The sequence below is a fragment of the Bacillus rossius genome, chromosome 7 (genome assembly GCF_032445375.1).
Source record: "Bacillus rossius redtenbacheri isolate Brsri chromosome 7, Brsri_v3, whole genome shotgun sequence".
Lineage (NCBI taxonomy): Eukaryota > Metazoa > Arthropoda > Insecta > Phasmatodea > Bacillidae > Bacillus > Bacillus rossius.
The window spans coordinates 23,256,109-23,269,638 of NC_086335.1; the positions used below are offsets into that span (position 1 = coordinate 23,256,109).

General features: G+C 40.1%; 2 protein-coding genes across 2 annotated transcripts in view; one reads left to right on the forward strand and one right to left on the reverse strand.

The window, feature by feature from the left end:
• LOC134534508 (uncharacterized) overlaps window positions 1-13,530 on the forward strand; it is a 130,404-nt gene that overhangs the window by 106,422 nt on the left and 10,452 nt on the right. The window lies entirely within an intron of this gene.
• LOC134534424 (uncharacterized) lies at window positions 1,086-3,923 on the reverse strand. Its single transcript, XM_063372887.1, has 3 exons — window positions 3,744-3,923; window positions 3,215-3,377; window positions 1,086-3,022 (listed from the first exon to the last, which is right to left on the reverse strand). The coding sequence occupies exons 2-3, from the start codon at window positions 3,375-3,377 to the stop codon at window positions 1,398-1,400; spliced, it is 1,788 nt and encodes a 595-aa protein (XP_063228957.1). The 5' UTR covers window positions 3,744-3,923; the 3' UTR covers window positions 1,086-1,397.

A 13,530-nucleotide genomic window follows, 5' to 3' on the forward strand; every position in this document is an offset into this window, starting at 1 on the left:
TCACTTCGTGACAGAGACAAGTGTTCACGTGTTCGTGCACATAAACTGTCAACAGGAAATAAAAGCTTTCTACAGGGTCACGCTGTTTTGAGCGCATTCTACACTGCATTTTATGGACGCATTTGGCACTGGAAGATTTACCGACGGCCGTTTTAAACAGTTGAACGTGTTATGTTGTCGTGACCCTACGCTATTAACTCTGTCGTGCTGGAACGATGCACGACGTCTAATCGGATTTGTCGTGTCCTTTCAGTCGTGACATTGAAGTGGCGACCCGTTTCGTGCGGCCCGCCTAAACACTCTTTCAACAAACCAATATGTCAGGAATACTTCAATAGCCGTCTTTTAGGACTCCATAATATTCTCACAGATATATAGAAAAATATATGCATATTTGGAATGGTTGTTATGCTAACATTGAAGGCTTTATTGTTTCTGTAAATACTGTCTGATGTTAAAAAATTATTTTTATTTCTTTCTCACATGACACAGTGTATGTTTTTTTTTTCTTCAGAATAAAACTACATTGTTCATAAACTGTTGTAAGATATTTTATATTAATTCATATAGTCAGGTCTTGGGATTAGTTTCAAAAATAATATTTGGCCCAGAAAAAGTGTGTGAAGTTGGCCATCGCTGAGACAATAAAACGCGGAACAGGAACTGTGTTTAATGTTGTTGTGTGTTTTGTGTGTGTGTGTGTGGGGGGGGGGGGGAAAGCTCTCAGGTAGGAGACCCTACCAACGTCGTTGCTGCAATCCACGCATCCAGCAAAACCCCATACAGGGTCCCGTAGACAGGGAATATCTGGAAAAAAGGACAAAATTCTGGGAATTGAAAATGTGTTTTCAAAAGCTGGAAAATACGGGGAAATTGTCAAAACCTAGTATAGAAAAGTAACTGTAAATTTTGTACTAGGCAGTGTCTTTGAAACAGAATGTATTTTAATCATAAATGCATGTGCTGTTTGTAATCCGTATCAGATTTTTACAAACTTTAGCGAAATGTAAGTAGGGGAGACCGGGGCTGGTTGTAACAGTTTCGCTATTTTATTTTTTATCTGATCATGGATAATATAAACGGCACTTCTGACTGAGCTAACTTATTCAGTAGTTATTCTACTTTTACAAAACAATTTTTACATAAATTTTCCTCTAGCATATTTTTCTGTACAAATCTAAAACCTCGGAGGTGTAAAGTGTTACAACCTGCCCCGAGGCGGGGCTGGTTGTAACACACATTGGGGTAGGTTGTAACAACATTACTACAAGGTAAAATATAATTTTTACTGGGATTACTTATAACAAATTACTACTTATACAATATATTTCAACAAAAATTATTATTTTTTCACTTGTTTAACTTCAGTTTGTCAAATATTAAATGAACAGTGGTCCTCACTCAGAGATTTCATCTGATTGGCAATTATGACTAATATACATTTTAGATTTTTTTGCACAAGAAAAATGCGACCATAACTGGCAGTTTAGACAACGAACCCACTCCTCTCCTGGTTTGCTTGTAGAGAATGATTCCAAACACACTAAACAAAAGCACTCGCTTTCTTCCTCTGATGAGCTGCACTCTGCTGATCTTCGTTTTAGAGAACGTTTGGGCGTGGATTTTGCAGGCATGCGCGTTTGTGATACATTCCCTTTTATCTTAATCAAGCCTGGTGTTCCTCGTTTCGCAAATTCTTCTTCAATGGCTTTCTTCTCTGGAGTATCCGTCAAAATGGCACTTTTCCTGGTCTTTCTTCCTCCTTTCCTTTTCCTTGGAGCGACTTTAGGAAGAGGTAGAACCACTTCTGGAGAAAACTTCTCTGGTGTGTGGGAACAGTTAGAAAATGATTGAACTGGTGTTCCTTGTGAATCCCTGGACACATCGTGTGAACAACTTGGTGCTAAGTCTGGATCAGGCCTGTCTGTCACAAACGAAGGAGCGAAATCGGCATCCTGAAATATTTCCCTATTATAAGGATGTATTCCACATTTCTCAAATCCTTGTTGGATATTTCTTGGCGTTGTGGCAGTGGGAAAAGCTATCTTTAAGATTGAGGGAATATCATAGATTGACATAGGCTTAACTGTGCTCTCTGGTGTTTTGTTGTTCCTCAACCATGCATCCATTGCCGTATTGATCTGTTTTTTGAGTGGGGCAAAAGCACTTCGATCAAGTGGCTGAAGGCGATGAGTGCAGTGAGGTGGGAACGATAGCATTACAATGCCATTTTCTTTGGCAAAATCTAAACAGTCAGGAGCTAAATGCGACTGATGATTGTCTAGAAGGAGGAGGATAGGTTTCTCTGGGCTCGAACGAATACAAGAAACAAAATGCTTAAGAAAAAGCAAGAACTCTACCTCCGTAGTCCAGCCAGACTTATTTGCAGCACCTATACATCCAGTTGGACCATCTCTGATGAAGTGATCATAATACCTTACCCTAGGAAAAATAAACATAGGAGGGATAGCATTTCCAGCAGCATTTACTGCTACAGTTAGAGTAACTAACTGCCCTCGTTCAGATGATGTCATTGCTCCAATTTGTTTTACCCCCTTTCTTGCTACGATTTTTGAAGGATTCTGGACAGTAGTGACCCCGGTCTCATCTACATTCCAAATGTCATTAGCTGTGAAAGAATGGCGATCATAAACTTCAGAGAGTTTGTCAAAAAATTTTGAAACGTTGGCACGATTAAAACTAGAAGCCCTTCCCAAACTAGTTGCCTCTGGAGTCCGAATGGAAAGGTCTGGGTGGCGCTTTAAAAAGGAAGAGAGCCAATCTGCACCTGCTAGTTCTTTGTCACTCCATGTGTTTGGCATGGGAACATTATACTTCTTCCCACATAAGAATGCAAGATGACGTACATCACGTGGAGTGAGTCCAAAATATATGTCAGAACATGTTTTTATGTAGGAAACAAGAGCGATCTCTTGCAAAGGTGTAAATACCTGTCTGTTCCCATAATAACCAGCCAAAGGTTTCCACTCCTCTCGAAAATTAATATCGACTGCATTTAAACCTGAAACAATAGAAAAACCATACAGGCCTATGTTAATTTTGCTCCTGTTTTCACATAAGAAAATCTAAACTACGCAAAACCATATTTTTGTACTAATACAATAAAAAACGTTTACAACCCATTGTTGAGACGTATTTATGTTAGAAATCAAGCAGATGTAATTAAGAAAATTCATTAATGAATGCAACTTACGTTTGTTTTTCTTTTTTATGTACCTCCCAAGTGTCACATGGCAGATGTTGTACGTTTTCGCAGCATGCCTAACAGATCTTCCTTCTCTTACAACTTCAGCTGCTTTCTCCAACATGTCAATAGAATATTTTCCTTTGTCGGTTTTTCTTTTGTAGTTACGCATCTGAAATTAAAATTTGACTGGAAGTTATTAATTACATCTACAAGATAAAACCGTTTAAAATGTATTTTTTTTCTTTCATAAAAGACTTAAAAGGAACAATAAATTAGGAAAACGTGGTCACGGGGTAGGTTGTAACAGTACGTGGGGCAGGTTGTAACAGATTAATTTCGCTGTTACAACCTACCCCATGTGACATCATTATAGAAAACATTTAATTTTACCATATAGTTTGTATTTGTTTCCAATGCCAACAAAACATATCAGAACCTAAAGCTTAGGAGATTATTTTGCCCCGAAGACATTTTCTAAACTCCCTATACATTACGTACAATACGAATGTCAGTCAAACAAACAATATTTACTTACCTCGTCCAAAAACAAATTTTTCCTTCTTGTCGCCAGTGAAATCGTCCGACTGCCACAGTGTTACCACTCGCACTGAAGGCATCATAATGTGCCTTGATGGCTGAAACGATGATACGCTCTTGTGGCTGGTCGTGGAACTATTCGCCCTGTTACAACCTGCCCCTGTTACAACCAGCCCCGGTCTCCCCTATATACAATCACTGTGCTTTAATTAGATGCGTAATACATATTATATTCTTTTGCTTGATTGCAATCGATAATATATCATGTCAATAATGTCAACATGATAATATATGTCAAAGAAATTTATATTTTTTTTCCAGACAATCAGTGTAGGTTACGTAGTGTTGATAACAATATCTTAGTCAATTTTATATGAGGTACGTTTGCCGAATTGTGGTGTATGTATCTGTTATGTTGCCATACAGACTGATGAGGCAAGGAAAAACTGTTAAATGGTACGGGGAGGGGGAAGTAAAACTGAGGGAAATTAGCTTAAGTATGGGAGTGGGAACCCTGCTCAATTACATCGATTGACTGCACTAGCTGCTCGCCTGGGAACTCACTTGCTACGAACTGACTCGCTAGTTGTAACCTCGGGGACCTCGCAAAGGCGCTACTCGTTTAGCATTGCCGTTTCATTGTTCGTAGAAGTCTTTTATAAACAGTTGAAGGCTATTAAATAGCTAAAATAAAATTTAACCAATTTAATGTCAAACTAAAATCAACAAGATTATAATGCCACATGATTCATGAATCATAATATAGCCTTGTGGGAAACCTCTTTTGTGAACGAATAAACGAGTATTACTCGCCCTTTTTAATCGACACTCGCCGAGCGAGTGAATAAATATTTGTGAAGGTCCACCTCGTCATTTTGCTTTTATTGTGTGCCTGCAATACAGTAGTAGCCTAGCCATTAACCGGTGTAAAAGATTGCAAAGGTCAGAATTCTACAAAGATCTTATAATCCGGTCAGTGTTTCTGCAGTGTGTTAGTCGCCAGTTTTTCTTTTTTATTTTCGAATGATGGCGTGAATTGAAGGGAAAAAAATGTGGAATTTTTTTTCTGATGCCTAAAGGTCTCACCCATAATGTAAACTTTCGTTGTGTTTTAATTGTCCTAAATGCCGTGATCGTTTAAGAGGATGAACAACAAATAGCTTAGTTTCGCATTCGCCCTCATCTACTCTCTTAGTGTTACGGGTTATGCCTGCAATTGCGACGTGTCTGGTGCCGAATGGAGTTTCAGCTGTCAATTAATTGATTAATTTATCTTTGGGAGTGGCTTCCATTCCCCTCCTCATCGTGCCACTGGCGCGGAAAGGCGAGGTGGGACGCTTCCCAAGGTTACCGGCACAGCGCTGCGCCGCCTATTCTCCATCAGAGCCAGGCTGAACATTAAATCATGAAAACTCATATGTATTATGAAGCCAGCACTTTAAAACACACGCCATTAACAAAGTAATTCTTCCTTTGTTCGGCCTGGCGTGTCGACCACAAATGTTGCTTACATCGCCTATAATGCGCCGTTGTCCTATCACTGTTACTTCAATGACCAATTATGTTTAGTTATTGTTAGCTGGGATGCAGGATTGCACGGCGATATACGAACCAATTTAACGGAATGGAAACCGAAGTCTAAATATTTAACCCATTAAAAATAGTAACTAGATTTCATTCCAATTGCATAAACACATTGTGTTGCGTGGATTTTTTTATTTGATTGTTTTTGGACTCGTGGCACCAAGCAATGTTGCGCACATGCAAATAGCTATTTCACAATACTGAACGGTTATATTCTAAATAACTCTTTGAAGTAGCTTTTTTTTCGACGGTGAAGCGGAGGATTTTAAGATAGGTTTTCGTATAGTAAACTACATAATTGATTTGAACTACGAAACAAAAATAAATTTATTGTAGTCATGTATATCCGAAGTCATTAGAATTCTTAAGGGGCTTCCAAAAAATCTTTAATATATACCTCGGCAGCATGACACTATCCCAAAAAAACAAACATATTTTTCACAACAGCTTAAAGAATTTTAAATGGTACCTCACGTATTATTTACTCAGCTATTTTCTACCCAAAATATGTGATATTTTATCGTATCGGAGATCTTAGTGCCTGATGCTACTAGAAAGAACGTCAAACGGTGGTCAAGTTAATGGTTAAAATTCAAATTTTGCCCTAAAGTGGACATAGTGTCTTCTAACCCCGAGGTAGAGATGTATTTACGCTTGAAGGTTCAAACAACGAAGAAAAACCCTAACTTAACTTGCATTATTTCCCTTGTTAGCTTCCAAGCACGCAAGTACAGCAGATATGCACACGTGTGCAGACATGTCGCTCTGCTATCAGCGAACGTGCGAGGGAAGCGCTTCCGCGCGTGCCGTACGTGCCGATGCCGAGCTGGCCTGTGATTGGCTCGCTTGGCCCGTGGCGTGACGTCACGTGCGTCTGCCCAGCGACTTCGGTGGCGAGTTTTATGCAGTTACTGACCTGTTGTTTTCGCACCCAATACCCGAGTAACACATTTAACTGTTTCGGTGACCCGAAGAGCCATTTACGCACACTTGAACTTGTCGCGGCGGACTTTTGTATTGTTCCGGTTGGTTTTATTGGGGTGCTTCCGTTTACTCTCGCACATTCATCCCGTTAATGATTTATTCTCATCTCCACACCATGACCTCGATTCATTAACTCAGTCATTCTTAACATCCCAATATCCATACCCTTGCTACTCCTAGCTGGGTTAGGATCTGGGGATGTTTAACCCATTGTTTCACACGAATAGGTAATGATTCAACCACTACTAGTACCTGAGAACGGGGACGCACCACAACGCCGAACGTACAATAACGCCGAAAACCATAACGCCGAAATACATCAACCCCGAAAAATGTCAGTGCAGGACTGCCACAAAGGTTAGGTTAGGTAAGGTTAGCACACTAATTCATTCAGTTGTTTTTCATTTTGCTCTCGTGGCACCGCCTCCCCGCAGCAACATTTTTCGGCGTTACTGTATTTCGGCGTTGTGGTACACAGCAGTTTTCTAGCTGTCGGCGTTGCGGTCAATTTGGCATTCGGCGTCATGGTATTCGGCGTTAATGTACGTTCGGCGTTGTGGTAACGACCCCCCGAGAACGAGAACAGATATAAGTTTTCGAAACATCGCAACTGTTTTGCCTTAGGAAGCCTACTACTGTTTTAGTCTTTGCTGTTGTCCACATTATCTGTTAAGTATCATAATTGGGTTTGTCTGTTTATCGCTGTGTTTACCAAGGTCGTTTCTTTTTTGTCTTTATTTACTGTTCTTTTTGAAACTGCCTGGTTGTTGTCAGTCCGCTCTATCCGTCTGTGCTGCATTATTTTTATCTGACTAATTCCTTCCACGTAATTTTCTGTGCTGCCTACGTTTTTAACTTTAAATATCGACTGACTTTGGCTTGTTTTCTGTGTGTTATATTCATCCTTTTTTTGTCCGTTATTTAGGTTTCTTATAACATACAGTGTAACCAGCAATGGCCTTTGTCCAAAAAAATTCTAAAATTAATTATTCCCATTTTAACAATCATGTAAAGAACGTATCAATCACTAAGAATTGTCTTCAGCTCCTTGTTGCATTTTGTGGTGCATGAAAGTTCTGTTACTGGAGAGTGAGGGGTGAGTCGGGGATTGAAAAAAATGACTTTTTTTTAATTTTCATGTGGTGTTAAACTTTTTCATGTAGACTGTTGCCCAATTGAAAGGTCAGGTCTCGTAAATTGCAATCGAAAGTGTTGTAGGAAGGTTGGGGCGTTATTATAATAAAAATTTTCTTGGAATATTTATTGTTAAAAAAATTCTCGCGTGTGTGAGTTTTTTATTTTTTATTATTACTAAAATTTACCGATTACCGGTGTACAGCGTCAACTATATATTTAGAATTGTTCACCGCGCTGTCTTACTTTCCAAATGTTATTTCTTAAGAATATCTCTCAGCTATATGATATTTTAAGTTGCTTTAATTTTTTTCATTTTTCTCTTTAAATTTATTTATAGTAAAGTAAACGTTTTTGAAATGCATTCATGTAACATACACACTCTTCAAATTATATTATTGTACATGATGATTTTTATTTTTAGAACCGGCCCGAAAAAATTATCGTTTAATATATATAATATCCTGTATCAATTGTAACGTAATTTACAAGAGACTATAGAATATGAGAAAAGGTGTGTATCTGCTGTTTTCATTGCTTATCAAAGAGAAATAAATATCAACATCCAGATTTTTTTACGAAAACAAATCATGCAATTTTTCTGCACCGGTATAGGTCATGTGAACTTAATTTATTTTTTCTTCTGGAGAAACGGGCATTTTCTGCCAGAGGTGCATAATGGCGTTGCATTATTTAAAAAAAAATGTATTAAATGTTTTAGCGGATGCTTCATTCACGACTTAAATTATTTAAAATATTGACTATTGGGGGCCATTTCAGCATACCAAATTTTTTTATGTATATCATTTTTGGTCATGGAAAAGTCAGGGAAATTGAGAGATTTATTCTACATATTTGTGTGTACACCCTGTGGTTGTAAACGGCGGGAAAAGTGGTGTAGTTGTTGAAAGAGGAGGGGGTTCGGTGGGGGAGCCAGCAGCGGTCGGAACAGGTTCCCGGCCGCAGGCATCCCGGCTCGAAGTGAAGACGTGCGAGCGGCCTTTCGCAAGGCCGTCCGCGGCGAGCCGGACCACTTCCCGGCCGCAGCCCCGGGGCGCGAGTTCGACGGCCCCCGGGGGCATTCCTCCTGCGGCGCGCTTCTGTGGAGGCTTCCAGTAGTCACACACGCACACACACACACTCTATCTCTCTCTTTCTCTCTCTTTCTCTTTCCCTCTTTCTCTTTCCCTCTTTCTCTTTCCCTCTTTCTCTTTCCCTCTTTCTCTCTCCCTCTTTCTCTCCCTCTTTCTCTCTCCCTCTCTCTCTCTCCCTCTTTCTCTCTCCCTCTTTCTCTCTCCCTCTTTCTCTCTCCCTCTCTGTGTGTGAGTGAAGTTTCACTTCTAACGCGCCCGTGTCTTTGTCACTCGATTCTAGTTCTCACGGCTGGATAAATGCATGGAACTTGACTTTCGTAGTCCCCGTTCCCAAAGAAATTCTTTACAAAAAAAAATAAATAATTATAAAAAAATATCCAGAATGTCGTAAATCCGCGAGACAAGTGATATATTGCCGCGATCTTGTCGGCATGAACTGTATACTCAGCGTTGGGAACAATGTTGTTGGTGCGAGATTTTTTTTTTTAATTTTGTATTTCGCTTTTATTGCTATTTAATGCTTAAATGGATTATAAATAAGTAATTTGCATTCTTTAACGGCTTCTACTGGAATTTTGGTGAAGTGTAGGCTTCTCGGATTCCAGCCGACAATCCATGAAGGTTGCAAAGGGTATAAGCATACGTACAAAAAATTTAAATTTCGCACGCATGCTTACAACTCACGCCGCTAGGATCGCTGTAGTTATGCGTCTCGTGCCTCGCCCATGTTAAACGGGCTTGTGTTTCCTATATTGTCTTCTACATAAATTTGGTACAGGCCCGTGTTTAATAATGTTGGGAAGTATGCGAGTGCGCTTGCTTTACTGCTAGCATGCCATCAAGCGCGGCTGTTGACATGTTTGTTTATGGAAAGTAATTACATAGTGGAGCTTCACACTTGTGACAAAAAAAAGGGCGACGAATGATCTGTAATCTACAGTTTTCTGACCTCATTTATTCCGTTTAGCGTTGTCCTTGTTTTTTTTTTTTTTCTCGTTGCGCTGTATTAGTGTTCCGGCTGTAAAATAAGTTTGAGTCGATAAATCACGTGTTCCCTGAATTGCAGATGGGCGTGTTTACGTTTAATTGGCGGTCAAATCTGCAACAAATTAAAAAAAAAAAAAGTGGTACGCGAGCGTGCGTGGCGAACAGCTGTTGCATCGCCGTTGGTTCCCCGCTGGTGCGGGATTGCGTGGCTCGGCCGAGGAGCAGTGTGTTCCAGCCCCCGGCCGGAAGCGCTGGTGATCCGGGAGGGTCCCGCGCGTCGCCTTCGTTTCCGGCGGCGGGGAGTCGCGCCGTTCTCTCGCGCGGGCGGCCAGCGCTGTCGACACTTCTGCATGCGTGTTGTATCATCAAGAAACCTTGTCGCTTCGGCCTTTGAATATATATACTGTATAGAAGTCGCCAGCCCAGGTTAAAAATTCTAATACGGTTTTGAGGTAGTTGGTTAATTCACCGCCGCAATCGCCACCATCTCTAGGGCATCGACTTGTGGTGGTCCCTAGCGGACAAGTGTCGAACTCTTCAGACACCCCTTCCCCCTCCTGTTGAACGACGTTGAGCTGCAGTGAATGATGGATGAGGGGTGCGGGGAATGACAGCGGGCGACAGTGCTGCGCTCTAACGTGTAATAAATAACAACTAAGACGATACAGGGCGTTACGGCAGCGCACTGCAGCGGTGAAGTTCCCAAGCTGCTCATTATACGCTTCTGAAAAACGTAGAGTAAATCCTATCCACTCGCGACTTCTATACAGTACTAGCTAAACCCGGCCACGCTTTGCTGTGGCACAGTTTAATATTAATTCATTGTTTAATTTAATATTTTACTGTGCATGGCTGTGGAATGTAATAGAAGAAATAAAAATGTGTTTAGCTTAAATATTTTTATTGTAAAGCTAATGGAAGGACTACATTCCTTGTTTTCCCATTTTTTGCATAAACATATAGATCAGATGGTTTACCGACTCTGGAGCACCCGACATATAACTGTCCATGAGAGAAGCATTCATTTTCTAAATTCAAACCGCACACTTGCAAAGATTGTCCTTGTGCTTTATTGGTGGTCATAGCGAACGCAAGGCGTATTGGAAATTGAAGTCGTTTGAACTCGAACGCCATATCTGTCGGAATAAGTGGCATTCGTGGAAGTAATACGTCTTCACCTTTATGAAGTCCAATCAAAATTGTTGCTTCAATAAGATTATCCATTAATTTTTTAACTACTAATCGTGTACCATTACATAATTTAGGCTGACAGATATTTCGAAGCAATATAATTGGCACACCAATTTTCAAATTCAAAATATGTGGTGGTAATCCTGGAACATCGAGTGAATTGAGAAAGTTCACTGCTTCATTTTGGTGCACTACTGAATCAATAGATTTGTATTACATTGTTTCACCTTCGATTCTGTTTATAATACTATTGTTCATATCGTGTACGTCAACATTTTTAGCCGCTAGAATGGCTCTTTCGCTCAACCATGCATGATTTTTGAATTTTGTTTCGATGTTTTGGAATACCTTGTCTACTAATTCCTCTTTTGAATCTACGATGTTGCATAAATCAGATGATAAGCTGATTTTTCCTGTTTCTGGATTTGTAGGTACAGTGCCGTTACCAACTTCAATTAATTGTCTTGAAAATATGACTGCTGTTGGATCGTTCTGAAGTTTAACTCGCATATTCGTGGTTAAATGCATTTTTTTTACTGTGCTCCAAAAATTTGAATATTTTTTTAATTTAAACGTATTTTTATCAATAGAGTCGAAAGAATATACTTTCAAATTAAATAAAGTTTTTTATTCTTTCTTGAAATATATATATATATATATATACATATTTGTGTAAATTATAGTCGTCAAGGCACAATGGTCGAGTAGCCTGATGTGCTTGAACTTCGACAATATGGTACAGCATCGTCGAGCGTGGTCACAACTAAGTTGGGTGACCATGATATTTAGTTATAAAAACTTTTTTTTCCGACTTTTCCGGTGGATTTTCCCAAACTTTTATTTCATATAAACACTCTTCTGTTAAGATGCAATGTTCTGTAAAAATTTCAATCCAAACCATCGTATACTTTCCGAGTTTTGCGGCCAAATACATACGGAAGCTAAATTTTTTTATATATAGATATATATTCATAGCTTCGGCTCCCTTGATTGTGCCCAGTGATCGCCCGACGGTATGGGTTCCTGGCTTATTGTGGACACGCGCGGAATGATGGGTGGTTGGCAGTGGCGGATCCAGGATTTCGATTTGGGAGGGGCTTGACCCAGCTGAGGCTAGGCTTTATCAAGGCAAACAGTAAAACAATAGTGGACCCAGATGCTTTTGGAGGGGGCTTGAGCCCCTTAGCGCACCCCCCCCCCCCTTTTCTGGATCCGCTACTGGTGGTTGGTGACTTGGCGTCATAAGGGGAAGTGCGTTAACAGGACTTGGATACTGTTATTCTGTGTGTGGTTTGTTCTAATGTGCTCTTCTGCCTGTATATTAACTACACATCACCTTGTTGTGGCTAACTGTCATGGATGTGCATACAGCTGAGGGTATAAAGTTGAAATGGTTTTAAAGAAAAAATATTAGAATGAATGTCGTATGTTAAATAATTATGTGCATAAAAAGTAAATGTATCTCTAGCTTTTAAAAATCACCGAACACACATTTTATAATCTAACGTATATTAATAGCATTTAAATTTACATGATGTTTTAAAAGTTAAGAAATTTACAAATCTAATATGTTCAAATTTTTCGCCTGAGAATGTGAAAAATCATTTTAATTTTATAAATTACATTAAAATTTAAAAAGCTTGAGCTAGCTCTGTCTTTTAATTAACTTCTTGACAGATGTAATACACCTGCCCAAATATCCTGTAGTGAGACGTGTTAAGAGAGGAACGGGGCCATGGCGGATTGTTGTCGGACGTGAAGCGTGGCCGCTGACTGTGTGATGCGATGCGCCATTGTGCGCTTGCCGCGTCAGCCGGCCGCGACCGGACCGCAGTATCTGGGCGGGGGAGGAGGGAGGAGGGCTGGTCGCCCGCTGGAGGCGGCGATAACACCCTGCAGAGCGCGCTGCAGTCCCGTCTGTGTGACCCTCACACCAGTTGCTTGTGATGCCGCACAGTGTTCAATATGGCCAAATCTAGAGGGACAAAACTTTTTTCTTTCTTTCTTAAATTGTGTTTATTTGATGTCTGGGCTGTTAACATAAATCGTGCATCGGAAAGAGTTATTGCCTATTAACTTGCACACTGCAATCTAACGTTGAGATACGCTACAGTTCTGTAGTGGTGCTGTCTGTGCTGTGGTTTTCCATTGGTTGCACCTTCGCTACTCTCATCAATATTTATCCAAGATGCTGCCTGATTGCCAGCTTTTCCGACTTGTTTTTTCGCGACGGGGTCAAACTCTGGTTGTTTTCGCAATTGGGAAATGCGTTGGGCGGACTTCACTGTGAGCCAGGGTGTTTCCTGGGATTACTCCAGTTTTACCCACACTGTCATTTCGGGGGAAGCCTTCTATTCACAGACGAGAGAGCCAAACGCCCAATCGTGCATCTTCGGTTTTTTTTTTTTTTTTTGTTCATTGTAACTCATGATAACTAATGGTCAATTAGGTTAGGTTAGCTACATTATAAATACTTTAAAACATTGTGGACGGTTGATTTGGTTAGGATAGCTACATTTAAGATACTGTGAAATCATGTAAACGGTTTCCTAGCCCTGGATAGCTACATATTAAAAAGTTATTTGCTAAGCAACCATAAAATGATTTTACAGTATTTTTAATGTAGCTATACTTCCCTAATATAACCAACCATCCACAATGTTTTAAAGTATTTATAATGTAGCTAACCTATCCTAATCGACCGCAAAATTTAATGCCACGCCGGTTTTATACAATGAGATAGAACGGAAAAAAAAACATAGTATGAACTTCGGGGAACTTCGGGGAACTTCGGGTGTGGCTCTCTCGTCT

Coding starts and splice junctions, on each gene's coding strand:
- LOC134534424 (XM_063372887.1), bottom strand. CDS start 3,377: ATGCGTAACTACAAAAGAAAAACCGACAAAGGAAAATATTCTATTGAC. Junction 3,023..3,214: donor CATAAAAAAGAAAAACAAAC/GTAAGTTGCATT, acceptor CTATTGTTTCAG/GTTTAAATGCAGTCGATATT.